This window comes from Empidonax traillii, unplaced genomic scaffold (genome assembly GCF_003031625.1).
Source record: "Empidonax traillii isolate 1590-97213 ecotype Southwest subspecies unplaced genomic scaffold, ASM303162v1 scaffold465:size698125, whole genome shotgun sequence".
NCBI lineage: Eukaryota > Metazoa > Chordata > Aves > Passeriformes > Tyrannidae > Empidonax > Empidonax traillii.
Window position 1 is genome coordinate 574,875 of NW_020955658.1, and position 25,484 is coordinate 600,358.

A 25,484-nucleotide genomic window follows, 5' to 3' on the forward strand; every position below is an offset into this window, starting at 1 on the left:
GGAATTTGGTTGTGGGCTGGCTTTAATGGTGATCTGCAGTCCTCCTTACTGCAAAATGCATGTGGAGCCCAAGAAATGCACAAAAACATCCTGTTTAGAGCCAGGAAAGTCTTTACCTTCAGATCAGTGATCATGAACCTCCTGTTGCTAATAACTCCTCTTGCTTCCACAGCAGCAGTGTAGATAACTGTTTTCTTACTGGCCTGCCAGTGTTGTAGAGGTGATTGGTGTGGTGAAATCCAGCTTCTAGCTGGGTGACAAAGCTGCCAAGTGGCCTGCTGAGGAGTGGCAGGGACTTGGTTCAAGCCTGGGGGCCTCTGTTAGGAGAGGTTTTCCAGAGGCTGCGTGTGTCGAACACCACGGCTCTGGGGGTGCTTGTGCCTCTGTCCATGCGGTTGGCTCAGCACGCCCTGTGGAAACAGTGGGGTGAATGTGGAGGAGTGGAATCTGCCCATGGAGTGTGTCCTCTCAGCACCAGGCTGAGTGCAGTGTGTGCTTCTGTTTTCGCTGTCCCAAGAGGTTGTGCTACTCTTCTCTTTTCCATTTTATCACTCTGGGCCTGGAATTTGGACCCCAAAAAGGCTGGAGCTGGTCTTCCCTTTCAGCATAAGCACATGGGCAGCATGGCCTCTCCTGTGCAGAGAAGTTGCGTTGCTGCCAGAGCTCCAGACTCCTCCAAGAGTGCTTTGGGTGGAGCTCACGGTGTTCTCACAGGTGTAGGGGGAAGGGCACAGATCCTTTCCTGGTCTACCAAACATGGAGAGGCCCCTTGGTGGTCCTGAAGTGTGGCTGTGCTTGGGTCAATCTGGAGCTCTGCGAGTGGTTCAGTCTGAACTCGGGGGGTGTGGTGGGGACCTTTCATCCTCACCCACACGATGAGGACACTCTTCTGTCTCCTGCCATGTGTAGGAGCCCTGTGTGAAAAGCTGACCCTTGCGTGCTGGGACTGCGCAGGAGGACTGTCCCCTGTCCCCAAGAGCTTTGTCCTGCCAGCTGAGGCAGAGTGTATGGGCACAGTGAGACCCGAGGAGGGCACAGACCATTCCTGTCCTGTGAATGCTGTGCTGCTGATCTTGGTGCTTTGTCCTGCATCCTCTGGTGTAACCACTGGCTGTGGCTGGTTCAGCAACTGTCCTGCTAAAACAAGCTCCGGGAAAACATTTCTTATTGGAAGAAAGATAGGCTGCTAGATCAGGGTGGCAAACAAACACTGTGGTCCCTGGCTTCCTGCAGGGTTCAGCGGAGGCTCTTTGCTGTTTGTTCTGGCCTCCTTTCCTGTGCAGAGACCTACTCCAGAGCCTCTCCTAGCTAAACTTCAAGCAGCAGCCGAGGTCAGCTTGTGAGTACTGGTGCAGCTTCAGCCCTTGTTTGGGTCCTGCCCCTCGTTAGGAGGTGATGGTGTCTGGGTTTCCTGGCAGGTATTGCTGCTCGGCAGCCTGTCAGTGCTTTCATCTTGTTGTTTTTCCTCGGCTCTCAGCTCCTGCAGCAGGAGACTGCTTCCTGCCCTGTTTATTTTAGCTTCTGAGTGATTTGTTGCCTCTGCCCTGAGTCACTGCACTAGGTGCTGGGCTGATGGCCTGTTAGTGCACTGGACCTCTGAGGTTACTGCTGTGGCTTAGAACAGTCTGCTTTTGGAGGGGGGGAGAAGCTTACTGGGGATGCAGGCAGACCTTGCCTTTTGGACAGATTAGGCTGCCTGCTTGAGGGAACACGACCTGACTGTGCTGGGTTTGCAGCTCTGAGAGGGGTGAACTCGGCCCCAGGAAGGGGTGGGATAGAAACACAGGTTGCTGTTTGGTGCTGAGAACATTTCAAACAGGTGAAGAGCCAGAGGTGAGACGCTGATGGAAGAAAAGGCCAAAGATGATGCTTCTCTGTGTCTGTGGCCCGGAGGAATTTGCTGCCTGACAACAGAGGAAAGGTGGCACGTCACTGCTGGTGATGTGCAACCACAGGAAAGGTCTTAAATTCTGCAGGGAACAAAGGGTTTCTGAGTAATTCCTGAGCGAGATTTCAGAGAATCGGCTTCAGAAGTGTTTGAGGTGGCTATAAACAGACACCAAACAAACAGCAACAAGGCAAACGGTAATGACTGCAGTCTCCTGAAGGGAGATGTGGGCAATGTAGCTGATCTGCAGACTGCTGTGTAATCCCTCAGCTGCTGTACTGCCTCCAGCCTGGGAGATGATATTTTAATTTTTATATAGGCAGTGATGGCCCCAGGTGCTTTGGAGCGAGATGTCAGGGTTACAGCAGATAATTTGTGTGAAAACATCAGTTCAGCTCCCGAGTTGCAGAAGCTGATTCTGTGCCTGAGAAGACAGATCAGTCCTTGCCTGGAAGTGCTTGAGCCCTTAACTTGATTCAGAGCTCTGCAATGCAGTTATGGCAGGATGCTGAGGAGGGACGGGGTGGAAGTCTGAGCTGATGGGGCCATGGATCATTCTGTCTGAGCAGGGCTTATGGGACAGGCTTTGACTGACAGATGTCTGACGGACTGACGGCTTGATTCCTTGGTATGGCAAAGCAAACCCTCAGGAGAGGACGGTTGTGTAACTGTGGATCTGAAGTCTCTGGAGAAAATGCCATCTGAAATGTCAAGGTGTTGGCACAGCAGTGTGCTGAATTAACCTTCTGTTGTGTTTGTGGCTCATGGAAAGGCAGCTGCGTGAAAACCAGAGGGCCTGATCCGAGAGCTGACTGGAGGTGGCTGTAAGTCCGTGTCGTGGTAATCCCAAGCACTGTCCTGCTCAGCTGAAAAAGGCCGTCATTCTGACAAGCTGTCGTGTTCTTGCACAAGGCAGCTCTCTGGGAGCTGAGACCTGGCCATAATTTACCAGCATTTGCAGGGGAGGAGAGAGAACAGAAGTGTTGTGGTCATTCAAGCGCTCCCTTGCCAAACGCTGGCTCGCTCTGTTACTCGGTGTGTGAACCGCTTGGAAAAACGCCGAGCCAGGCAAATGTACCTCTTCAAATCGATGGCTGGGCTGAGGCCGTGTGCTGCTGTTAGTCAGCAGCTGGAGGAGCTCCTGGGGAGGAGCTGGGCTCTAGGTGCAGGTCTTATGCTGGCTGCTGGGGAGGAGGCACGGCACAAGACTCGCAGCCAGCCTCTTATCGACATGCAGCGTGTGCGATCCGTGGCAGCTGCCCCTGCCGAGGGGCTGTTCTCGCTGCCAGCTCTGTCCGAACTCGTGTTGGGAACTTGAGCTTTTGGAGAACGTGGGGGCTTGCTCAGCAGTGGGTCCACTTATTAGTCACCATGCTACTGGGACATCTCTTCTGGCAGGAGAATTGTGAAACCACGAGATGAGTTTGTTCTTACCCGAGAAGCCTGACATGTGAATAGTCCTATTAAAAGCTCCCAAATTTTGGAGCTCGCCCTCTTGGCCGAGGCTCAGTGACCGGCCCAGCGGCTGCAGGAGGACAGGCTCGTGTAAGGAGCTGGTACACTGAGTCAGGGTTCATAAATCCGGGCCAGTTTTTGGAAAATATGTTCTGTTTTGTCTGCTTGGATGGTAAGAGATTCAGCAAAGTTTAGTTTTCTGCAGTTTGTGGCTGGCCTTCCCTGTAAAAATGAATTCCAAGTGTTATATAAACATGGCCCTTATTCCAGTTGCAACACAATGTGCTGGCTCTTGTGCTGTGGGGTTGGGGGGACGAACCCCTCGTGGAGCAGGGCAAAATGTTCTGGGCAAGCAGCTCATGGGAACTTGCTCAGAGCTGTTGAGGAAGAGCCTGCAAGGCACAGTGTGCAGCCTGTGTGGCTCTGGTGTAGATGCAGTGCAGCTCTGACTTCCTGGGAGTACAGCAAACTCTCCTTTTCGTGTCACTGTGTCTCTAGAATCAAGTGACCCCAGGGCAAAGCGACCTCAGAAGCTGAGTTTCAGGTTGTGGTGACACCAGAACACACCAATGGTATTGGACTTGAGGAAACAAGTTATAACCTTTGGAAACTTCCCTCCTGAGGAGAGATCTGGTAGGATAGGCAATAGCTGCTTCCTCTCCAGTGTCCTGTATAGCTGCAAAACAACATCACATGCCTTTTTGGGCAGGCTTAGCTTTCGTTAGGGCTCTGCACGATGACAGGGAACTGCAAGCAGGAGGGATGCAAGTGTAGCTGCTTCAGTCCCCTGTCCCCTCCTTCACAGCCTGATCTTATGCATGGAATACTCTTACCAGGACTCTTTTCCCTCGTATTCATTGTCTAGAGAATGTTTTTCCACCTTGCAGGTGTGAGTATAAGCTGATTGTGCTTCAGCAGAATAAACCACAGCTTTTCACTGCAGCACAGTCTGGGGAGCAGAGGTCTAGCTTAGGTTTCTGCTCTGCTCCAGTGATGTCTGTTGGGCAGGAACCTCTCTTTGCTGCATCCAGGATTGATAGAATCGTGGGATGGATGAGCTTGAAAGGGATATTAAAGATCATTTAGTTCCAACCCCCCTGCCGTGGGCAGAGATATCATCCACTGGACCAGGTTGCTCCAAGCCCCATCCAACCTGGCCTTGAACACGTCCAGCCAGAACTTCTTTGGGCAATCTGTGCCAGGGCCTCACCACCCTCCCAGGGAAGAATTTCTTCCGAATATCCAATCTAAACCCACTCTCTTTCAATTTGATGCCATTCCCTCATGTCCTGTCTCTCCCTGCCCTTGTCCAAAGATGAGGTCACCTAGAGGCTCCTCTTCTCCAGGCTGAACAATCCCAATTCTCAGTGTTTCCTCGTAGGAGAGGTGTTCCATCCCTGTAACCATCTCTGTGGCCTGCTCTGGACAGGCCCCAAAAGGTGCTGAGAACCCCAGAGCTGGGCACAGCACTGCAGGTGGGGTCTCACCAGAGCAGACTAGAGGGGCAGAATCCCCTCCCTTGCTAAAACTAAGAGTGTCCCCAAACTCTCCTGTAAACTGAGAAACATGACAGAAACTGGGTGATATTCAAGTCTCTGGCCTTTATTTCTCCTCTCTCTAAACTCCATCTGCTTCCTGCGAGACTGAGCAGTGGGAACGCCTTCGTAACTAAAAACGCTGGTGAAAACCATCTTTGCTAGACCCTCTTGGAAACACCCCCAAGAGTTAGTCCCCTTGGAAGCTGTTAGACCCTCCCATCCCTCGGGCTGAGGACAGAACTGGGCTGTACAAGCTCAGGTTGGAGCCCAAGGAGGAGCTCTCCAGCTCATGTCTGCGGCTGGGTGGGATGTCAGAAGATGAGACTCCTCCAGCCAGGCTGAGTCCCCCCTGCTCTGCCCTGGATACCGTGGATGCTCGTGCTGCAGTGCTGAGGACTCGTGTGGCTCAGCAGAAGGGAAAGGCACACTGTAGTGCTGCTGCCTCAGAGAAACCAGCGAGAAATGTCTTCTTTGTTTTCTCTGGATGGCGTGTTCACATCTGGTTTGACTCAACTCTTCCAGCTGCTCTCCTTTCCCCATAAAGGTCTTGAATCCCTGGGAGGATGCTTGCCTAACTGGCCCTCTGAGGTGAAGCTGAAGGGAGATGAACATTGTGTACCAGTGCAACTCGTAGAGCTTTGAGGAGTAGGATTATATGACGTTCCTCAGTTCTGGATTCAGTTTTTCCGTAGAGACACTTAAAAGCTTTTGGCTCAAATAGGGCTTTTATCTTGACAGAGCTCAGCATGTTGTGGTTGCTTGTTGGCCAGGGCTGCAGCTTGGTTGGGCACCTGACCTGCAGCAGGGGTAACAGAGGAAACAAAGGTTTCCTCTGCTTCAAACTGGAGGAGGAGAAGACTTCTGAGCACGTTCTTCCATCCTGGGCAAGGTTTGCCTACCCTGTGAGATGGATTTAAATGGCCTTCATCTTCACCAGCCCCTCTCTACCTCTTAATGCCCCACTTTTCTTTATCAGTGCAATTAACTGGGCTGGCTTGATGGTGTAATAGCAAGCTGGTTTATAATTTCAGAGTTGCTGTTTGTGTTTTTTGGGCTTGGAAAGCTTTTCAGATGCCTCCACACCGCTCCTAACTGGGGAAGCTTGCTTGTGGGTGCAGCTGGGCTCTTGGTCGTGATTGCTTCAGGGAACCCTTCAACCAGAGCCCTTTTATCTAGAGGGAGTGTTTTAAGTTGGTTTTTATCTTCCCTAGATTTTTAGCAAATACTTTGTAGAAATGAGGAAGCTTCCACCTTGACCAGGCACAGTGAGCAGCTGGCACCAGTGTGTGCTCAGCTGCACAGGTGGTGTCACGGTTTCCTCTTTGAGGTGAGGCGAGGCTGATAGGGTGGAACAAACATTTGGTTTGTCCATGATAAAACTGAGCGCAAATATGAGTGTATGACTGAACACATGGATTTTGCCTAGGAGAGCTTTCAGAGAAGAGAATGCCTGGAGAAGCGCCGAGAAAAACCCCAAACCCAACACAAAACCCTCTTAGAGTGGAGTTATTCTTGCTTTTTTTCCAGACTTGAAGCTGCACCTCCAGAGCACAGACTATGGGAACTTCCTGGCCAACGAAGCCTCCCCGCTCACCGTGTCCGTCATCGACGACAAGCTGAAGGAGAAGATGGTGGTGGAGTTCCGGCACATGAGGAACCACGCCTACGAGCCCCTGGCCAGTTTTCTGGACTTCATCACGTGAGTACCAGCTGGTTGTGAACAGCATTTGAAGTGTGTCCTGTTTTTCCAGGCTGGAGAGCTCTCAGCCCAGCTCCTGTGCCTGCTGTGTTTTCTGCAGCTTCTCAAACGGAACTGTTTCGGTGGTGGTGTCTGGAGGTCTCAGAGCAGCAGCTCCGTGTCGCTGTGTTGTTAAGGGTTTCTGCTCCTGGCAGACTCCGTGAGTGATCCTTCTGTCCCCACCCCAAGGTCTGTAGGCCTTCCTCTGACCCCGTCACAAACTGGTTCAGGGAGCTGAGCTGGCCAAAAAATCGAGCGACTTTTCCCGTTCGGTGTTAACCTTTTGACTGCTTCGTTTGGCTTGGACAGCTCAGTGAGATCCAACAAATACCAGCACTAGGGGAAGGCAGGGCCTGGAATGCTCAGCAGGGAGACACACAGGGCTGCAGGAGCCTCAGCACGTCTCTGTCAGTTCATGGAAGCACACGGTGATTCCACAGTGGTTTCATCTGATGAGAAAAGCTTGAAATAGCTCGGTGTTCTCGAGGTATTTTCTGGTGGCTTTGCACAAGCCTCTGCTTCCCTGTGTGTGCTGCTCTTGTTTTATTCAGTAGTGAAATGGATTTGCTAGCCTCGGAGAGATTCCAGTTGTCCTAGTTTGCATCTGAAAAGGGGAAGTAAAATTGGCATTTTTCCTTTCCTTTGTCTGTATTCCTATAAGCTCTAGTTTGGCTTGCAAACTGCACAGCCAGTGGCATCCTCTAACCACCAAGGAGATGTCTCCCAGATGAAAGTGAATCTGTGGTTCAGCAGAGAGTGACTTTAACTTGCATCTCTGAGAAGAAGATTGTTCTCAAGTAGCACAGTTCATGCACCAGCTCTGGGACAGTGAGCCCAGGCTCATCCCAGGCACTCTGGCAAGGGGTGTTTAATCCTGCATTTTTGGTAGTTGTGTGTGTGTGTGTTATCCTAGCTTAGGATAGCAGCTAGAGGTTTTTGAATGATTGAGGGCTGGTGTAGAAAAGATCTTTGTGGCTGATGAATAAATTTTTATCTCTCTGTGGCGTCTCCTGCATTTGCAGATATCGAGTAAACACGTGTCCCTCTGCCACGTTGCCTTCATGTTTGCACTTTTCTGTGTCTGGACACTACCTCTGCCTCACTTTTCTGACCCACTGGCTCATATCTGTTATTTTATTTTCTGGGTCACTGTGCTAAAGCTGCCTGACTCTTAAGCCTTTCTTGTTTCCTAAAAAATAGTCTTTTCTTCTATGCCTGTCTCTCAGATTTCTGGAGTTTTCATATTTGGACCCAAATACGGGGCAAGACATTACCAAGCCCCCGTTTTACAGCGGTGTTTGAAATGAAGGAAGCAATTTCTAGTTCATCTAGTTTGGCCAGCAGACACGAGCGTCTTGCAGACTTTAAAACTTTGCTGTTGCCCAGCAGTCTGACTTAGAAAAAGCAGATGAGCTGAGGGGTTTCAGACCATGCCTGCCCTGGTTACACACTGCCTGACTTGGCCCGGAGGCTGCAGATGGCCTTGAAGATCCAGTTTCCTCTTACATCAGTCCTGCTGACCTTTATCCAGTGTCTACAACCAGCTCAAGTTGTGCAGAAGACCTTCAACATCTTGGTTAGTCAGAAAGGCTGGTTCTTACCAGCTGCTGGAATCACTTTTTTTTTTTTTTTAAATGGTGTTTTGCTCTCAACTTGATTTACCTTGATCTTGTGCTGCTTCTGTCACTCTGATTTCGATGAGCTCTGTACAGCAAATCATAGGAAAGCAGTGCTGGGGATGTTGTTCCTGTGCACACAGGGCTGCTGTGTCATCCTGCCTGCCTGGGGGACACTGGGACAGGCCTGTGCCACTTCATCTTTTACCCTGGGGTGATTTATCCTTGCCTTTAGTCGTGGCTGTTTCCCACTCCATCCTTTCGGGGTAGTTAATGAAACTTGAGCAGGAAATGGTGAAGACTGCTCCTGGTAGACGGCTCAGGGCGATTGAGGCACCAGGTGGTCAGAAGAAGAAATTGTGTTCAGCTGGATGTATCTGTGTGCTAAAAGTGTCCAGGCTGAAGTGAATTAAAAAAATGGTAGAAAGATATGGAAAGTTTGAGCAGGGCTGGCTTCTGCAGGAGGAAAGCTTGAGTTCACTGGGGCTCTCTTGAGTTGTAAACAGAGGTTTTTAACATCGAGTGGGACTGTAGGTGTGTCTGGCTCAAAATGGAAGGAAATGTTTTGAAGCATATCCAGTTCAGCTCTGAAACTGCTGCTGGTTGCCTTTGTGTGTACTTGACTTTTTGGCCTTCTTAGAACTCTTGGGTAAACTCAAACAAGACAGGCCCGTCAAGGCCTGTTGACACTTGGGTACCAGCTCAGTGAGAGTGGCCAGGGTGCACATGGCTGGTGCCAGGAGGTGGATCAAGCGTTTAAAGTCAGACTTTCTCCTTCCTGAATGTCCTGCTGGACCTTTGGAGTTTTGGTTTTGAGTTGATCGTCAGGTGACCGTTGTTCTTGTGTTTTTGGAGGATGCTGAGATCTTGATCCAGGGGCACATTGCTGAGAAGGTCTGGGGAACTGTCTGATCCTGGGAGGCAGCTGAAGTCCTTGTCCCCTCTGATGGCTCCAGAGGCAACCTGCCAGGAGCCATGCCATTTGTCCCATGTGGAATGATGCCATGTTGTGTGTGTGTGTGTGTGTGTGTGTGTGTGTGTGTGTGCAGGGCTCCAGGAGGGTGTTTATTCCCTGCCCAGCTCCAGGAGGGTGTTTATTCCTTGCCCAGCTCCAGGAGGGTGTTTATTCCTTGCCCAGCTCCAGGAGGGTGTGTTCCGTGCCCGGCTGCAGGGAGGGCAGGCGGTGCTGTCGGTGGCTTGCCGGAAGGTGGCACTCCAGCCCCGTGCTGTCCCCAGGTGCTCACCGAGCGTGGCTCAGGAGGGTCACCTGTGGAGGTGGGCAGGGCTTCGCTTCTCTCCTCAGCTTAGGGCGTTTAAAAGCACACGGACAAAGCTGACCCCAGAGCGCAGCCAGGCAGCAATCCCAAAGTGAGGTCTTTGTCCCCCAAGCCACTTGCTGACACTGATTTTTGTCGTGTCTTGCTCCTCTGCTGGCACCACGCTGCCTCTTTCCTGGCTCCAGTCCTCTCCAGGAACTCTGCTGTGGCAAGTGTTGCGTTCTTAGTACCGAAAATAAGGGAAATCGGCCAACCTTCTCAATTTGTTTTTTCAAGTGGTGGCTGTAACTGGCGGCCTCTGCCACTGCATTTTGTGGCAGGGGAGAGCTCGACTCGCTGAGCCTGCTGCCGTCCCTACAAACACCTGCTAGCTCTGCATCTTGCCACGCAGCTCCTCGCTGGAAGACTTGCTGGGACTTCCCCGTGTCATCCAGCCAAGCATAGTAGGTTCTGACTGATAGGCACAAATTGTCTGTTAACATCCCTGCTCCAACACAAACAATGGAACTGTTTGGCTGAGGGAACGCAGGGATGTTCTGTAGGGCAGCAACAAACAGGTATTAAGTGTTCTTGAAACAGCAAAAGCCACTTCCTGAATTCAACAAGCACATATTGACTTGTGGGATGGAAGTGGGTTTTAGGTTCTTCTCAGTGATGTGCTGCCCTGCCTTTCTGTGAAGGCTTTGTTCTTTGTGTTAGCGTGACACGGTGCCATGTCCCGTCCCTCCTTCCTTCCAGTGTTCCTGGATATGGTTTAGATAGGGGTGACACTGTGATAGAGAGTCCTGACTCCAGCCTGCTGGAGCCTGAGCAGATTGTCAGCTGCAGTATTTTTCTGGTGGCAGGGAAAAGGGTTTGTTTTTGTTTTGTTTGGGTTTTTTTTTCCCCCTTGCTTCAGCACAGTCCCTTCCCTGCCCTGTAGCAGCCTGGTGTCAGCTCTGGCAGCTGTTGGGCCCCTTGAGCCCTCCCCTGATGGGCAGAGAAGGGGTTGATCTTGTGTTCAGGTGGAGGAGCTGCTGGTAACTGTGGGGACACTGAGTGTGCTGTCAGAGCGAGCTCTGGGGCTGAGCTGGGTCTAAACACATCTTCCAAATCTGAGATCCAGCCTGTTGTCAGAGGACACACTAAGTCATCTTTTATCTTTACCTTGCCAGTCTGCAAGGGCTGGGAACCAGGTTCCTTTTTTGCCCTGAGGATGCAGCTGGGAACTTGGCTTTCAGTATGTTTTTGTGGTCACAAGACGTGTTTTTGATGAGGCTGCATGTACCTTTTCCCCTTGCACATGCCTTTTCTTTTCTTAGCTGACACTTCCCTCTGTTACCTTCTCCCTGACCCAGTCCTGCTCTGCCTCTCCCCTGCACTGGATAGATCTAGTTTCTGCTGCACAACTTAAGAGTTCAGTTTTAATCTTGCAGCAATGGTTTTTCTGGAGCCAAAGTGTTTCAATTGCTACTTGAGCTGAAGAGCAGTAATCCTCTTCTTTGGAGTAGGAAGTTGCCTGTCTTTATTCTAAATGTACTGGAGTGTGCATCTTGGCATTAGCTGTGGAGGTTACAAAATATGCCTGCAGCCTTTTGAAGCCCTTTCCTGCAGAAGGAAAAGGCTCCAAAATGCTTTCCATTAGACATTTGCAGTTCATCTGGGCAAATGCAACAATCTGAGGGCTCTTTGGTTCAAATTGCATTATCCTGTTTCAGTTAGTCGTTGACTCCTTGGTGGCGGTGGGATTAGGAAGCAGAAATTACCCCGGTGGCTGGGGATCCTGCAATAAAAAGGTTTAAGAGCCTTTTCTGGCAGAGATGGTTTTGGCAGAGCAGCCCAGGTTTCTGACAAACAGCTTCCCTGTTTGCAGGGAGTACAAAGTTGAACTGATAAGCCAAGTTCTTGGAGGGATTATGCAAGATTCAAAACGAGAGGGCATGTAACTAATGGTGTGGAAGTGATCACAGACTTGTGTCCTCTGGATGGTGGCATCAGCGCTGCATCTGCTCTCCTGTGCGCCCAAAGGATGCTGATCTCATACCAGTTTCCCAGAACCGGTGTGTGTGATGGTGGATTGGGCTGTGTGGTGGTGACTGCAGGTGCCCTCAGCAGAAAGGGAAGCTTTGAAAGGTGTGTTTCACTGTACACTACACTGAGAAGGTGCTTTTTTTTTCCCCAGACCTCTGATGCCTGGAAAACACTTCATTTGGCCAGTGGGTTTGAACTGGAACAACGCTGCTGTTCTTCCCTTGGAAGGTGTTAACAGGGTGCCAAGCAAACACAGTGATCTGTGGCAGTGATCAGAAGAGCTAACAGAATGCTACTGGGGGCAGTAAAGATGCAGCAAAAGCGAGTGATGGGCTCCAGATGTCAGCTGATGTTTCACTAGGATAGAGAAATTTCCAAACTCTGCAGCCCTGAATAGGTGGGATCTCATCGCCCCAGGATGACAACCCTGTCCAAGCTGGTGTGGTGTTACCCATAGGCAGTGCCTGGACTTCTCTATCTTCATGGGCTTTGTTTAAACCTGGATTCTTCTGGTGATTGTGCAGTTCGTGGGAACAATCCTTGTCCTTCCTTCTTGCAGCCCTTCCCTCGACAGGCTGACCAGCATGTCTGCCGGAGGCACAGAACAGGGAGGGAAGGGAGCACGTGTGTGGGGGGGGTTTTCAGTGCTCCTCTGGGCAATTCATGTGTGCCTGTGACTTTTGTAGAAGGCAGCCTGAGTGCAGTGCCCTCAGCTGGATGAAGGCTCACTGAGCACTTCTGTTACCATGTGACGTGCTTCACTCCTTGATTGAAACCATTCCCGAGGTTTTCTGGTGCTTCATTTTCCTTTTACCTCTCCACTGATTTGCCTCTCCCAGTGCTCTAGACAGGCAGTTCTGCCCAGAGAAGGCCTGGAGGCCAAGGGCGCTGTTTCTGAAGGCTTCTTGGAGTCATCTTGGGTCCCCTCTCCCAGATCCACTCTCTGCGTTAGGCTCAAGTCTAGCAAATTATGTAGACCTTTGCCTAAGTACTGCAGCATTTAGAGGCTGAGTTCAATCTTGTGCCTGCCTCATGTGGTTTGCTGAATGTCAAGTGGGATGATGAATTCTCTTCTTCTGGCAGTAGGTCTGTATGCACAGAAATGTTCTGCACGGTGGCTGGGTCCAGGCCACACATTCACTGAGAAGCAGGTAAAGGCTTTTAGGCCATTAAACTCATTCAGGCCTCTTAACCACTAGAGACAGTTTGGGGGATAAAGTGAACAGGGCAGCCTTTCCTCTTGTTTTATATTCTTGAAATGCTGTGGGGTTTGGGATTTACCTGTGAAGTAAGAAAAAGTTGATGCATGATCAGCTTTTGCAGCTGGTCTGCGTGAAAGCAGCTTGATTAGATGTTTCTGGTCAATATTTAAAATGTTAATTAGTCCTGAAGTCTTCTCAGCACTGCACAGAGTGCCAGGACTCAGCTTTGCATATGAGCCTAGTGCTTCTCAGACTTTCAGGCATCAAGTTTAGGTAGCCAGAGATTCTTGCACAAGGCTGCAAGGTGCTCAGAACATTCCCCGGTGTTTCAGGGGGTTTGTAGAGATCTAGCACCCAGTGTCAAATTCATAAAGCCTCAAAATTAGGAGTACTTCTGTCTTTTTTCTCATTAGCCTTTCATGGAGCTAACACAGTATCACTGCTTAGAATTTAACAGATGATACAAGTGGAAAACTGAGGTCAGTATCCCAAGAGATCTGGACTAGAGGATGGTAAAAATCATGTGGAGATGCGGCTAAATATAGATTAATGCTGAGAACATTCCTGGATACTTGGGTTTGAAAGGCTGCCACAGCCTCTGCAGCGCTGTGAAGTTATAACTCTTTGCTCTGAAATGCTCTCGTTGATCTAAGTTTAGCAGGGCACCCACTTACTGGCCGAGTGCCCTCGGTTTGTGGTGGCAACCCTGAAATTCTCAGCTTTCTCTTTGGCAGGTTCACGAACCTACTACTTAGGTGTGGTTTGTGTCGGTGTGACTCGAGGAAAGGCGGCGTGCAAAGGTAGGGGGAGATCAGGAGGGACACTTGGAGCGGAGACCGTCACACGCAGCATCTGCTCTTGCTGCTGCCTGGACTGTGGGAGCTTCAGCTGCAGATGAGGGGCAGAACTGCCCCTGGCCAGGAGATGCTGGGCTGACGTGCTCTAATCCGAGCTGAAAAACCGATCTGAGGATTTTGACTCTCTTCACATCCATTGTCTGTTGCTCAAACAAGTCTCAGTGAGGCTCTGAGCTCTTCCTGATGTGCAACATTCCTCTCCAGTTCAGGACAGCTGTGCAGTTGTTTACTAATGATCTTAAACCGAGCCTCCAGATACAAACATCTCAGCTGTTGGCACTATTCTTAGTGTCAGCCACTGCTCTCTTGTGCTTTGAAGTCTGTGTGTTGCTTTCCCCCGTGACTGCTTCACATTTGGAGCTTGAGAGAGGTGTGACAAGTGGCTCTGTGTACCAGCACAGTGTCCAGTGGGATATAGAGGCGAGTCTGTGTATTTATGCACAAACTCAAGGAAGCAGCAGAACATCCAGCCTGAAACTTGTTCCCAAAGTCACTTCCCCCGACAGCCCCTGAGTGTGTGAACTGGATGGAGCTGCAAGAGGGAAGCATTAGATGCTGAAGTGACTATAGTCAAAACAGCTTCATTATCTTTGAGAGCTGTCTCTAGAATTCATGTGGAGTTCAGAGCACTGCTCTAATCCCATTGGAGATTTCCCTTTTTCATCCCAAAATAAACACATGCTTCTATAGTAATCTGAGTAGCTGCCCAGTGCAGTCACACAGGGACTTTGGCCTCGCTCTCAGCAGTCTGTGTTAGGGTCCAGTGCTGGGAAGCATTAAAGTTGCCTGAGCAGTGAAATACCTTGCCCCATCCCAGCAAATCCCTGCCACGCACCTCTACATCGGCCCACTGCTCCCTGTGTTGGCTGTGACATGGGCTGTCCTCATGACCCCTTGCAGAGCAGCTGTTAAGCTGCAGTCTGGCACAACTTTTGGAGGATCCCTGAGAATCTCAGGTCATGCAGTGTTCCCTCATTAGTCACGCTTTGTGACCACTTGCAGTATTGTTAACGGTTTCTTTAGTATCCTGGAACAGAAGGCAATAAAAAGAAACAACCTATCTGCTGTAGGACAATGACTCTTTATGATTAGATTAGATTAGTGAGTGGGGGAGGGAGAAGCTCTAACTGTTTTGGGGTCACTGCCTTGCAGGGCTATGCCTGAGTGCCTGGAGGCCAAGTTGTAAATGCCCCATGTGATGAGTGTTCATGCATTTCACGTGCTCCCCTGCTAAAACAGCCTTTCCCACTCTTCAGGGGGTCACTGCAGTCTGTCCCGGGTGGCTCATTTGTCAGTGCCTGTACTTAAGTGTCAGAAGGAGGAAAACATACGTGTCCAAAGTACCTGTACATGGCTTTTGCATTTGTGCTCTACTCCAGCTTGATCCTGCTCAATAACCATCCATGGATGACTATCCCAGACTTCAGCTTTTGGGGGCTGGCTCTGCTCTCTGTGAGGGGTCTGTGCTGTGTCAGCCTGAGGCCAGACCTCCCAAACCCAGCAGAGACAATGATCTCTGCTCTGCTGCTGCAAGGAAGGTTTCCCTCCGCTCACCCCTGACTTTGGTTTCTCTAGGCATGTTCCAGCCTGACTTTGTTCTTGTTATCTGAGTGTCACCCAGTGTGTATTGTGCTGGAGTGGGTGTCGCCGGAGGAGCAAAAGTACAGGACTTCAGGAGGCTGTAAACCATTGTCTCTCTCCTGCTGTGGATGATACAGATGATTTTTCTGTGTTTGCTCCCTCTTTTCTATCCTTTAATAAAAAATTCTGCCCTCGTGTGAGATGCTGCTGATGCTTCTCAGTATTGACTGAAATGGTAATTCTGTGAATGTGAATTTCTGGAATATGGCCACACCTCAGTTCAGGGGGTGACAGGAAGAGCGAGGCAGGGTGTAAACTGTGCACATCAACCTCCTGCTGAGCACACATTGCTTTTGTGTCCATGTCCTTGGGTGAACAGAAAGCAGCTCAAAGCAGGATTATCAAACACGTTCGTGCCCAAGAGAGCTTTGCTAGGAAAGGACTGTCCAAGTGGAAGGAAGTGAAGGAAGACTTCCCAGGGTTGCAAGTGAACGGCTACTCCTGTTTTCTCATGTGGCCCAGAGTCTGGTGCTTTTATTAGCACACTGACAGCTAGTGAAGGTTAAAATGCTTGTGGAGGGGTCTGAGCATGCATTAGCTGGGAAAGCTGAAACGTTTGAAGCTGGTCAGAGCCTTACAGGAGATGAGGAGGACGATGACAAAAGCTGCTCCATTACACATGTAGTTGGAGGTTCCTAGGAAAAGCTTTCCGTACTTATTCCTTCACTGTGGGCTGAGTTGAAGCAGCAAATTTGGTCTCACCCTGTGTTGTTGCCTTGCTTTGGTGAGAGTAGTGCTGCTCATGGCCTTTACTTACAGCTGCTATGTCACACTAGGGAAACTTGCATGTTTGAGGGCAGGTGATGGAGCTGGGAAATGATCTTCTGTATCCTTGCTCTGGCACACCTCATGGAAATGCATCTGTGTTAGGGTGCAGATGCTCATATTTACCAGGAACCAGCTGCTTACTGCAAGGGACTGACCTCAGTTCTCATAAACAGGCCCTTCTTGCTGTCCTGGAGATTACAATCATCTCCATGGTGAGAGCTGCACAAACAGAAGGGAAGATAATGACCTTGTGGATTAAAGGGCAAAAAAGGAGGTTTCCTAGTACATGAAGCTTGTGCTGATTGCCCTGGTTCTAGATTGAACCAGGAAAGGTAGGCTGCAAACACAGAAGGGCTCTCTGTAAAAATCACAGGGCCAGAAGGTGCATTAGTCAGCCTGGCAGCGTGGAGAGAAAAGAGCAGCACCTGTTTGAGGAACTGAGGTGTGGATTTGATTTGTTCATGGACGTGCCCTTTGAGCATATTTGAGAGGCAGTAAGCCCATCTCATAAAAACGACTGAAATCTGCCTTGAACTGGCTCTGCCTGGCTGCCTTTGATGTGGTAGAAGGAAAACAGGGCTGTACTATGTCCTCCTTGTTAGCTTGGAAATAGAGAGACCTGCAGCATCCCAGTGCCTGTCTGCAAACATCAGCAGAGCTTTACCATCCCTGCCCTCACCCCCGTCCCAGGGTGCTGGCCTTAAGTTCCCTCTCTTCAGTCCATGTGGGAAGCCTGGCCCTGAGCAGAGCTCCAGCTCCAGACTTGCCCAGCTCCTTCTGCCCTTCTAATTCAGTCCAGATCTCCTTTGTTTTGGAGCAGCTCCTGCCAAGGGGCGTCTTCAGGTCTTTCCCATCATCTGACTTTTTAGAGTTAGAACCAGCAGTGAGAGCAAGGGAGTGTAAAATGCTGAATACCCTGCTCTTCCAGCATCTGTGCCTCTTCCCCGTGCTGCTGAGGGGCATTGGCAAAGGCAGCTTCTGCTGACTGAAAAAAGCCCCTCATCTCATTGATGAGAAACATGGATATAGTGGAGAGAAGGGTTTGTGTTGGTGGAACTGGTGATGAGTGTGGTGATTCCAGACTGACTATCCCATTGCTGCAGTGCCAAAGGATGAATCTGCTGGTCTGAAGAGCATGAGCAGAGAACTTGGTTAGTGATATCGTAGTGATGTCATTGGGCTAATGCAAAGAAGTTTTTGGTGGTAGAGGTGTGAAAAACCTCGTGTGAGGGCGCGAGGGAAAGTTGTGCCAGCCCTTGTTGTTGGGTCTTGTATTATTTCTGTTATTTCAGTCTTCCTCTCCCTTACCCTTCCAGGTACAGCTACATGATTGACAACGTCATTCTTCTGATCACTGGCACTCTGCACCAGCGTTCCATCTCCGAGCTGGTGCCCAAGTGCCATCCTCTGGGAAGTTTCGAGCAGATGGAAGCTGTGAACATTGCTCAGACGCCTGCAGAGCTCTACAATGCAATCCTGGTGGACACTCCCCTGGGTGAGTGGAGCCCATCAAAATACCCCTCAGCTGTGTGTGGGGGAACAGATGTCCCTTTGTCCCTCAGTCTGAGTGGCTCCAGCTAAGCCTAAGCTGTGCTCTGGGAAGACAAAGTGAAGGGTAATGCACAGCTGTGGCTGTGCTGCCTGTGGTGGCTGGGCTTGACTTCAGGTTTAGGCCTGTCCTATGCCAGTTTTTCCTCTGGAGGACCAGCTGGCTCTCTGTACCCTTCAGTCAACATCCAGGCCAGCACACTGGTAGTGTAGATTGCTGGAGAGTTTGGTTTGTGTGAGCCAGGCCTGCAGCTTCCTTAGTGAAGGGCTGTCAGGTCTTCTGCTGGAATGAGTCACTTGGTTTCCAGCACTTTTAGTTGGACCATTGGGTAATTTCTTCAGGCAATTTTTTAAGATATTTACAGAGATCTGCACATGCCCAGTCTTGTTCTACTTTACTACCAAAATTAGCGCTAGTTAAATGAAAGCTCTTGTATAAAAAAAAAAAAAAAAAAAACAAGCCCAAACAGCCACTGCAAAACAAAGAAATCTCCAAAAGCCTTTTAAAACTCATTGTGTAGCAGGATCCTTCACTGAAGTATTCTGTCAGACTGAGGTAAACTGTCTCAGGGCCATGGGCTTGTTCAGGAGGCACAGAGTGCTAAAACCAAGTGTCTTGTGAACAGCTAGTCAAGCAGATAATCTCTAAAGATAGAAGGTGTAGGAATTGGTTCTGGAGAAAATATGGTAGTCTTTTTGCAGTAGTAGGGGAGGTAGTCACAGGTGACTTGCAAGTTTAGCCTATGTGGGCAAAAATGTAATGAGATATGCCTGAGTCAGTGATTAATCATTCTTCTGGGGTTGCTAGAAGGAACAAAACACTTTAAGTCATCATATTGTCTTTGATCGAAATCATTGGTTTTGGAACTGAAAGTGCTTTTGCAAATGCTCTTTGTAATCATAGGGCAAGTGAAGTAGCTGTCATGGAAAAATGACTTGTGCCCAGGGAAGGAGGGAGGACACGTCTCAAGAGATCTGGGTTGCAAGGCAGGGCAGCAGCGCAGCAGGAGAACTGAGCCCACTGTAGGGATGATATGTGGGAAGAAAATCCTCCTCATAAGTAAGTGGGAACCTTCCCATTTTGGCAGTAAGATAGAACAGAGTATTTCAGAGATATTAGCTCTCAGAGACCTTAAAGCTTCCAGCAGTGCATGGAGTGAAAATGCCCTGTGTCGGTGGGGAGGTGGTTCTGGAGAACCCGGCTGGCAGTCGAGGGTCTTTGCCTCTTGCATTCCTGTGCTTGTACATGAGCCCTTTTTGCCTGTTCTTGCCCTGGCTGGGCTGACTTCTTCTCCAGACCTTTGCCCTGGCCATGCCCTTGGGGCTGTGTACCAACCAGTGTGGCGTTTCTTCAACAGGGGAACATGGGGAGTAACTGTGTTGCCTAAACAAGCAGGCACGCAGGCTCCAGTTGTTTAACTTGCACTCTTTCCAGTGACCACACGCAAAGAAACAGCAGCTCTATCTCCTAAAACTACTTGAGTAGCTACGTGGCTTGGTGGGAATGCCTAACCCCAAATGGCTCTCGTAGGTTAGCAGGGCAAAATAAGACTTGCTGTAAGCCTAATTTGGGATATTAGAGGGCCAAGAACTGAAATAGCTGTGTACTCATTCCTCTGCTACCCCGAGGTAGCCACTGCTCAGCGCTCCAGGCTGGCCAGCGGGTCCTGCAGTAAAAACCAGTCCTGGCACGCTGTGTTTGCATTTTTGCCAGCTGCCAGGAGCAGTGCTTCCCCGGCCACGTGGCACTGGGCTCTGGGGCTGTTGCAGAGGAACCTCTGCGGAGTTTTAAGCCCTGTGCAGGACCCTCCAGACCCCCAGTGCAGCTACTGTCCCTGTCGGGCAGCTCGTGCTCTGAAAGTGGCACAGAACAGAGGTGAGAGAGAGCCTGCATCACACCTGCACTGCACACAGCAGAGCACTGGGCAGTTCTCACCACTGCACACAGCTGCACTGGGTAAGCTGAGGCAGATCAGGTTTCTCTTTGTAGCAAATTCAGCAAAGTTGGTTGCTGAGTGAGAGTTAAAGAAGTCATCAAGTCCCGCCGCTGGGCTTTATTGTACCACTTGCTTGGAAGCAAGAGCACGACAGCGTTGCATTACACTGAGACTCATCTTTATCTGCATCTTTATCTGTCAGGCTGAAATCTGTGTTCTTTGGGTGGCAACAACTTCTCCAGCTCCTTCCCAGAGGTACTCTGACAAAGTATCCTACCAAATCCTACTAATTCATCCTGTCTCCTGTTGCTAACCTCCAGCCAGAGAAATAAAAACCTTTGGAAGAGGTGGAAAATGGGACTGATAGACCTGACCAGGAGAAACCACTCCTGATTCCAGCCATGGAGTGTCATGGGTGGTGGCATCTCCAGGCCTCCTCAATCCCACTGCAATGTTGGAGAAGGAGGGAGAATCATCAGTTCCTCAAGACTCAGTGGCTACTGTCTCACAGGTGCTTCAGCACTCCTGCCATGCTGCAGCAAGCAGTTTGGGGTTTGCTTATTTTTAAATACAGACTGCTCTGTCACTGATGCTGGGGCCCAGAGCTGAGAGTTTGTGCTGGGAATGGGCTGTTAGCCAAACCATAGGACTAAGGGGTCAGCAAAGGTTTTCATGGGAGAACCCCCCCAAAATTGTTATGGCCTAGGGAACCATGGTGGAGCTTGAGGATTTATTTGAGTCATGGCAGTTTGGTGTGGCTGCTGAAGGTCAGGGTCAGGCCTAGGAGGGACAGCTCAACACAGGGTGTGCTTCTGCCTGGTACCGCTGAGGAGTCTGGAAGGTGCTGAGCATGGCTCTGGTTAGGGCAATGCTAACTCTGTCTGTGGCTCTGTTTCAGCTGCTTTCTTCCAAGACTGCATATCTGAACAGGACCTGGATGAAATGAACATTGAAATCATTCGAAACACGCTGTATAAGGTAAATGACTCTCTCTGGGAAGGGAAAGACATGTTAACTTCCCTGTTTATTCCTGGTGGGACCATAGCTCTGTCTTGGGTCAGGAGCTCCAACCCAGGCTGCCAAAGACAAGAGGGTGTTTTTCTCTTGGAGTAGACATAAAAATAATTTTGCTTTCTCGGTGTTTTTCTTCCCTGGAGTGGTGATTAAACATGACCAAGAACTAGTTGCATCCCTTGGAAAGTAAAGATAGTGCTTTGGAGGGCTCTGACATCCAATCACACAGCTCTGCTGGGGCAGGGCATCAGGACTAGGCAAGAGTGGGGGGTTTTTTTTGGAACTGTCAAGAGTCTGTGCAGGAGATTTTGCCTTTGCCTGAATCTGCTCAGACCCCAGGCAGGCAGGAGAAACTCACTACATGGGTTCAGACGTGTCATTAACTGGATTCATAATGACTGCATCTTAGGCTTGGTTGAAGGACTCCCACGGGCTTGGCTCCCTGTCTGGAGCCCCTTCCAAAGACCCTCCAGCATCTGCCCAAGCCCTGCATGGCTGTGGTTGGGGTTGGGTGCTCTGGGTAGAGGAGTGTAAAAGGTGCAAGCTGGGGGGCAGAGTGGATGTGGAGGGGCACAGGGATGTGGAGGGGCTAAGGCTCTCCTTGTCCTGAGCTGTCATCTCCTCTGCAGGCCGTGTCTGGTTTCAGCTGGCAGTGTCAAAGCACGTGTTTATGTGCAGGCTGTGGCTATCGCTCCATCTCGGCTCTCTGGATCAAGGGTGGGATGCAGATTGTATCTGTCAACCTTGTTTTGGCTGGTCACAGCCAGCCTGCAGTCAGGGTGACCTCTGTTTCCCAAGGAAGCCGGGCCCTGTTTGGAGAGGCAGAGAGCAGGTCAGGCGTGAAGGGAAGAAGGCAAAGGGAGGGGAGAAGGAGTGGCATGGCAGCAGTCATGCCCAGCTGCCTGTGGCCTCTGGCATGTACTGGCCTTTGCTGTAACGGGGAGGGATGGCTGTGTGCATAAACACCCACAGCAGTGCAGGGCACAGGTCTCTGTGTTGAGGGGAGGCAGGAGGGGAAAGACAGGGAAAACAGAGAAGGGGACATCTCCTTGGGTCCCAGCTGTCCTTTCCCATCTCCTTTTTGATACTGCTCTGCATTCTGCTCTTCCTACCCCCAAATGGAGGCATAAGTGCCTGGGATCCCTCGGTGTGTGCTGGGACTGGTTCTGGCTGAAGAGCAGCCCCTGGGGAACACTGGGGCTCCATCCGTAACAAATCACAGGGCTGCAGGGCTGGAAAAGGTGACTGCTGCTTACAGACTCTCACTCGAAGCCACCTCTTCTCCCCAAGGACTGGAAAATGTGTAATACAATGCAAATGAGGGGAATAAAATCAGGTGTGAAATCTGCAGAGAGCTGCTCCAAGAAGCAGGCAGGTTGCCTGGGATGGATGCCTGTGTCCGTGAGCAGTTGGCATGGGAAGGGGAAATGCTACCTTCCAGACACACTGGAGGTTTTTTGAAGGAATCTCTTGAGTGTTGACAGAAGGTTTGAGCAGGATTTAGAGGAGGAAAGCCATTACAAAGGTTTCTTGTTGGCAGTGGCAATTGGGAAGGTTCTCAAATGGACGTGTGGTTAAGATGGGGAGCAGAGGTTGAAAGTGGTCAGTGTTTGGTGCCAAGGGTGGTCAGCAGCCGAGTCCTGCAGTGAAGGTGTCCTGGCATTGTTATCTTCAGTGCTTACTCCCTCTGCTCCACCTCTTCAGTGGATATGTTGAGGTGAAGCTGGCTGACTGCTGGCCTTTTTCTGATGGCCTCCTTGTAGGAACCAGCTGCAGGAGCTTTGTGGCTGGGCAATAAAATAAAATAAAGTAGAGCTAATGTGGATAAATGTGGAGTGATGTACAGAAGGGGCAAGGAGGTAATCCTAACTCTGCTTGTACAGCAAGGCTCTCCTTGTTCCTTCCTAGTACTAAATGGAATCCTGGGAAGGGATTGACCTAAGCAAGTGTCTCTCTACAAGGTAACGTGTTCCTAACAGTAGAAAAGAAACTGCACAAATATCACTGTGCTGCTGCATCCATCTGCAAAGTTTTGACATGGACACTGTGCTGTTCCTCTCATCTCCGAGTATGAACAGCAGAACAGGAGAAGGTGCTAAGGAGGAGGGTATGATGATTTCTGTGTGGAAAACTACAAAAAAAGGCTGGGATTCCTCCCCTGGAAAAGGAAGGATTCCCAGCTGTGGTGGTATCCACAGATAATGCTGGAAAAGTCAGTGTGGATGGCCAGTCCACAGGTCTCCCTATAGGCTGGATTTGACAACAAATGAGGTTGGCAGGAGGCAGAGGGATTGGGTTCATGGAAGTGAAAGTCCATTAAGGATCATAAATGCAAAGAAACCCCCGTTCCTGGGATAAGGGCTTTGGGAAGTTGCTATCGCTGGGAGGGCACCCAGTGTGGCTGTTCTCCTGTGTTCTCATGATGTCTGTGGTACTGGATCCTCATTCACTGCTGCATATTTGAGCACACCTGGTTTTGCTTCTAAAGCCTTGGGTTTGTGGTGGAACTCTGATAAGGGATCCATGTCCTTATTCCTGTGGTAACTGCAGACCAATGCTCTCCTCCACCTGAGCAGTGGGGAGTGCTGCAGAGGATGTTTCTTTGGTGTGTGGTGCTGCCCCCAGTACTCTCCTCTTGCACCCTGTGGTTACAAATATTTACAGAGCACAGCAATCCAGGTGCTTTCCTAGTGCCGAGGGTGTCCAACACGTGCGTTCTTGGTCCGTCTTCAGGCCAGGAGTTGTTGTGACGAAGCAGAGATTTGCGATGTCTCAGCATCGTTTTTTATTCCATCCCTTTGAAGGCACTCTGGTTGCAGCTCTCTGCCCGGGGAAGCGCTTTATCACACGATCACTTCTTCTGAGAACGTTTTTTTTTTTGCTGAACGGGACTTTTAGCCATGCACAGCCTTCCTGGGCTCCCCCTGGGACACACAGTCATCTTCCAGCTGGATTACAGTGCATCTCCACAAAGGATTACGTTTCCTGGAGGCAGCGGAGCTGTCCCTTGGCCTCGTGTTTTCTGCAAGGGCTCCAGTTGGGATGGAGACCAAGGGGCCGCAGTGTGAAAAGGGAATTAGAGGGAATGGCTGGTTTCTTTCACAGATGTCCCGTCTCATCTCTTGACTCTGCTTACACAGCGGTACTTGCTGAGTGTAGGTCTTGCAGCTATGGCTGTGTGGCTTGGCATGTCTGGGGAGGCCAGAGCAGGGTCAGGAAACCACGTGAGACTTCGGTAAATGAGTTAGATGATTCAAAGGAGAAAAATAGGCTTTAGCCTTGCTGCCTGGGGATCTTGCCCACAGTAAGCTCATGCAGTCACTTGAACGAACCCGACCACAACCCTTCATGTCTGCAGCTCCTGGGGAAGCACTGTCCTTGTGTGGGCAAGTTCACACGGGGCCAGAGTTCCTGTGCTGTGTTAGAGAGCAGCTGGGATCCTCCCTGCTTGCTTCCTGTCCTTTGCTGAAGGGCCCTGTGGGGCAGTAGATGAAGCTGTGCAGCAGAGTGCTCATCTGCCCTCTCTCTTCCAGGCTTACCTGGAGTCCTTCTACAAGTTCTGCAAGACGCTGGGAGGTACCACGGCAGATGCCATGTGCCCAATCCTGGAGGTAGGTGTGGGAGCTCCCACAGCTGGGGTGGTATTGCAGTGATGGTCACTGCTCTCTGCTCAGGCCCAGCTTGCCTGCCAGCGTTAAGGATGCTCAGGATGCAACCCCGTGCCCACTCTGCCTGCTCACTGGGAGACCTGGGGAACACTGCCTGCACATACCTTTGGATCCCCAGTCCTGATCTTGCCACTGCTGACTCATTTGTTGCCTTTGTGGCAACATCTTCATCCTCTCCCATGGATAAGGAGCAGGAGAGCAGCCAGAGCTGTTCAGGGCACAGACTGTCTCCACACCAAGGCTTGCTGTGGGATGTGCAGGGCTCAGGAGCTGTAGTGAAACACACTCCTTGACTTGGGCAGGATTTGGCTTGTGCCTGGGATGGGGATTTCCTCACCTGACTGCTCCGCAGGCATCATCTACTGGGCATACTGGGATCCTGCACGTGTAGCCTGCCCTGGCTGAGCCCTGGAGAGCTGTGCACATCCTGGCAGGCTCCTGGTGCTGCCCTCTGATGTGGCTCTGTGCAGAGCAGCTGTGGGATCTGCTGGCCTCTGGTAAGGACGCTGCATCCCAAGGTGAACCTCTCTCTCTCCCCGCAGTTTGAAGCTGACCGGAGAGCCTTCATTATCACCATCAACTCCTTCGGGACTGAGCTGTCCAAGGAGGACCGAGCCAAGCTGTTCCCACACTGTGGCAAGCTCTACCCCGAGGGCCTGGCTCAGCTGGCCAGGGCAGATGACTACGAGCAAGTCAAAAACGTTGCTGACTACTACCCTGTGAGTGCTCTGGGGTGAGGGCCATGGGGACTGGTACAAGGACCTGCTCTGGGTCAGAGCTTCTCAGGGATCTGGGGGAACTTGTGGGTTGACAGCTTGGGGAGAGGGGGGCCTGTCTGCTGCTGCTGCTGTTGGTCCTGTGCTCTGCTTGGCCAAGTTGGACTTGACTTTCGTGGTACGCTGTTGGCTTGTCAGTCATGGCTGTCATTCCAGAGGTGACTGGGAGGCTGTGCCCTGTCCCAGGGTGTGGGGACTGCCCTCACCACCAAACCCTTGAGGTGTTGGTGTGGCAGCAATGACAGGCTCTCCTTGCCTGGTTTGGGAGTGGAAATGTGTCTTCAACAAGAAGCGGTGTGCCCCATCTCCAGCCCTGAGCTCTGCTTCGGTCACAGGAGAGACAGTGACCTGGGAGCACATGCTTGGATGTGTCTGTGTTCCTCAAGCTCCTCTTGTGCAGGCTGGGGACCTGTTTGGAGTCAGAAAGCTCGGTGTCCCCTTCTTGAGCAGCCAGGGCATGTGCCAGTGTGTGTGTGGGCACAGGGGCCTGGCCCAGGCACTCCAGTCTGTAAATGGAGGTGCCCCCTTCCTGCAGGCTCTAAGTGACGATG

The 25,484-nt window shown here is 50.8% G+C and overlaps 1 protein-coding gene across 1 annotated transcript in view; it reads left to right on the plus strand.

Annotated features, from left to right (window-relative positions):
• The window catches only part of ATP6V0D1 (ATPase H+ transporting V0 subunit d1), a 30,275-nt gene that overhangs the window by 2,714 nt on the left and 2,077 nt on the right, over positions 1 to 25,484 (plus strand). Inside the window, exons 2-6 of the mRNA XM_027895748.1 lie at positions 6,409 to 6,580; positions 17,307 to 17,485; positions 20,374 to 20,453; positions 24,023 to 24,100; positions 24,700 to 24,876. Of these exons, the coding sequence (XP_027751549.1) occupies positions 6,409 to 6,580; positions 17,307 to 17,485; positions 20,374 to 20,453; positions 24,023 to 24,100; positions 24,700 to 24,876 (686 nt within the window). The remainder of the gene's footprint in view (positions 1 to 6,408; positions 6,581 to 17,306; positions 17,486 to 20,373; positions 20,454 to 24,022; positions 24,101 to 24,699; positions 24,877 to 25,484) is intronic.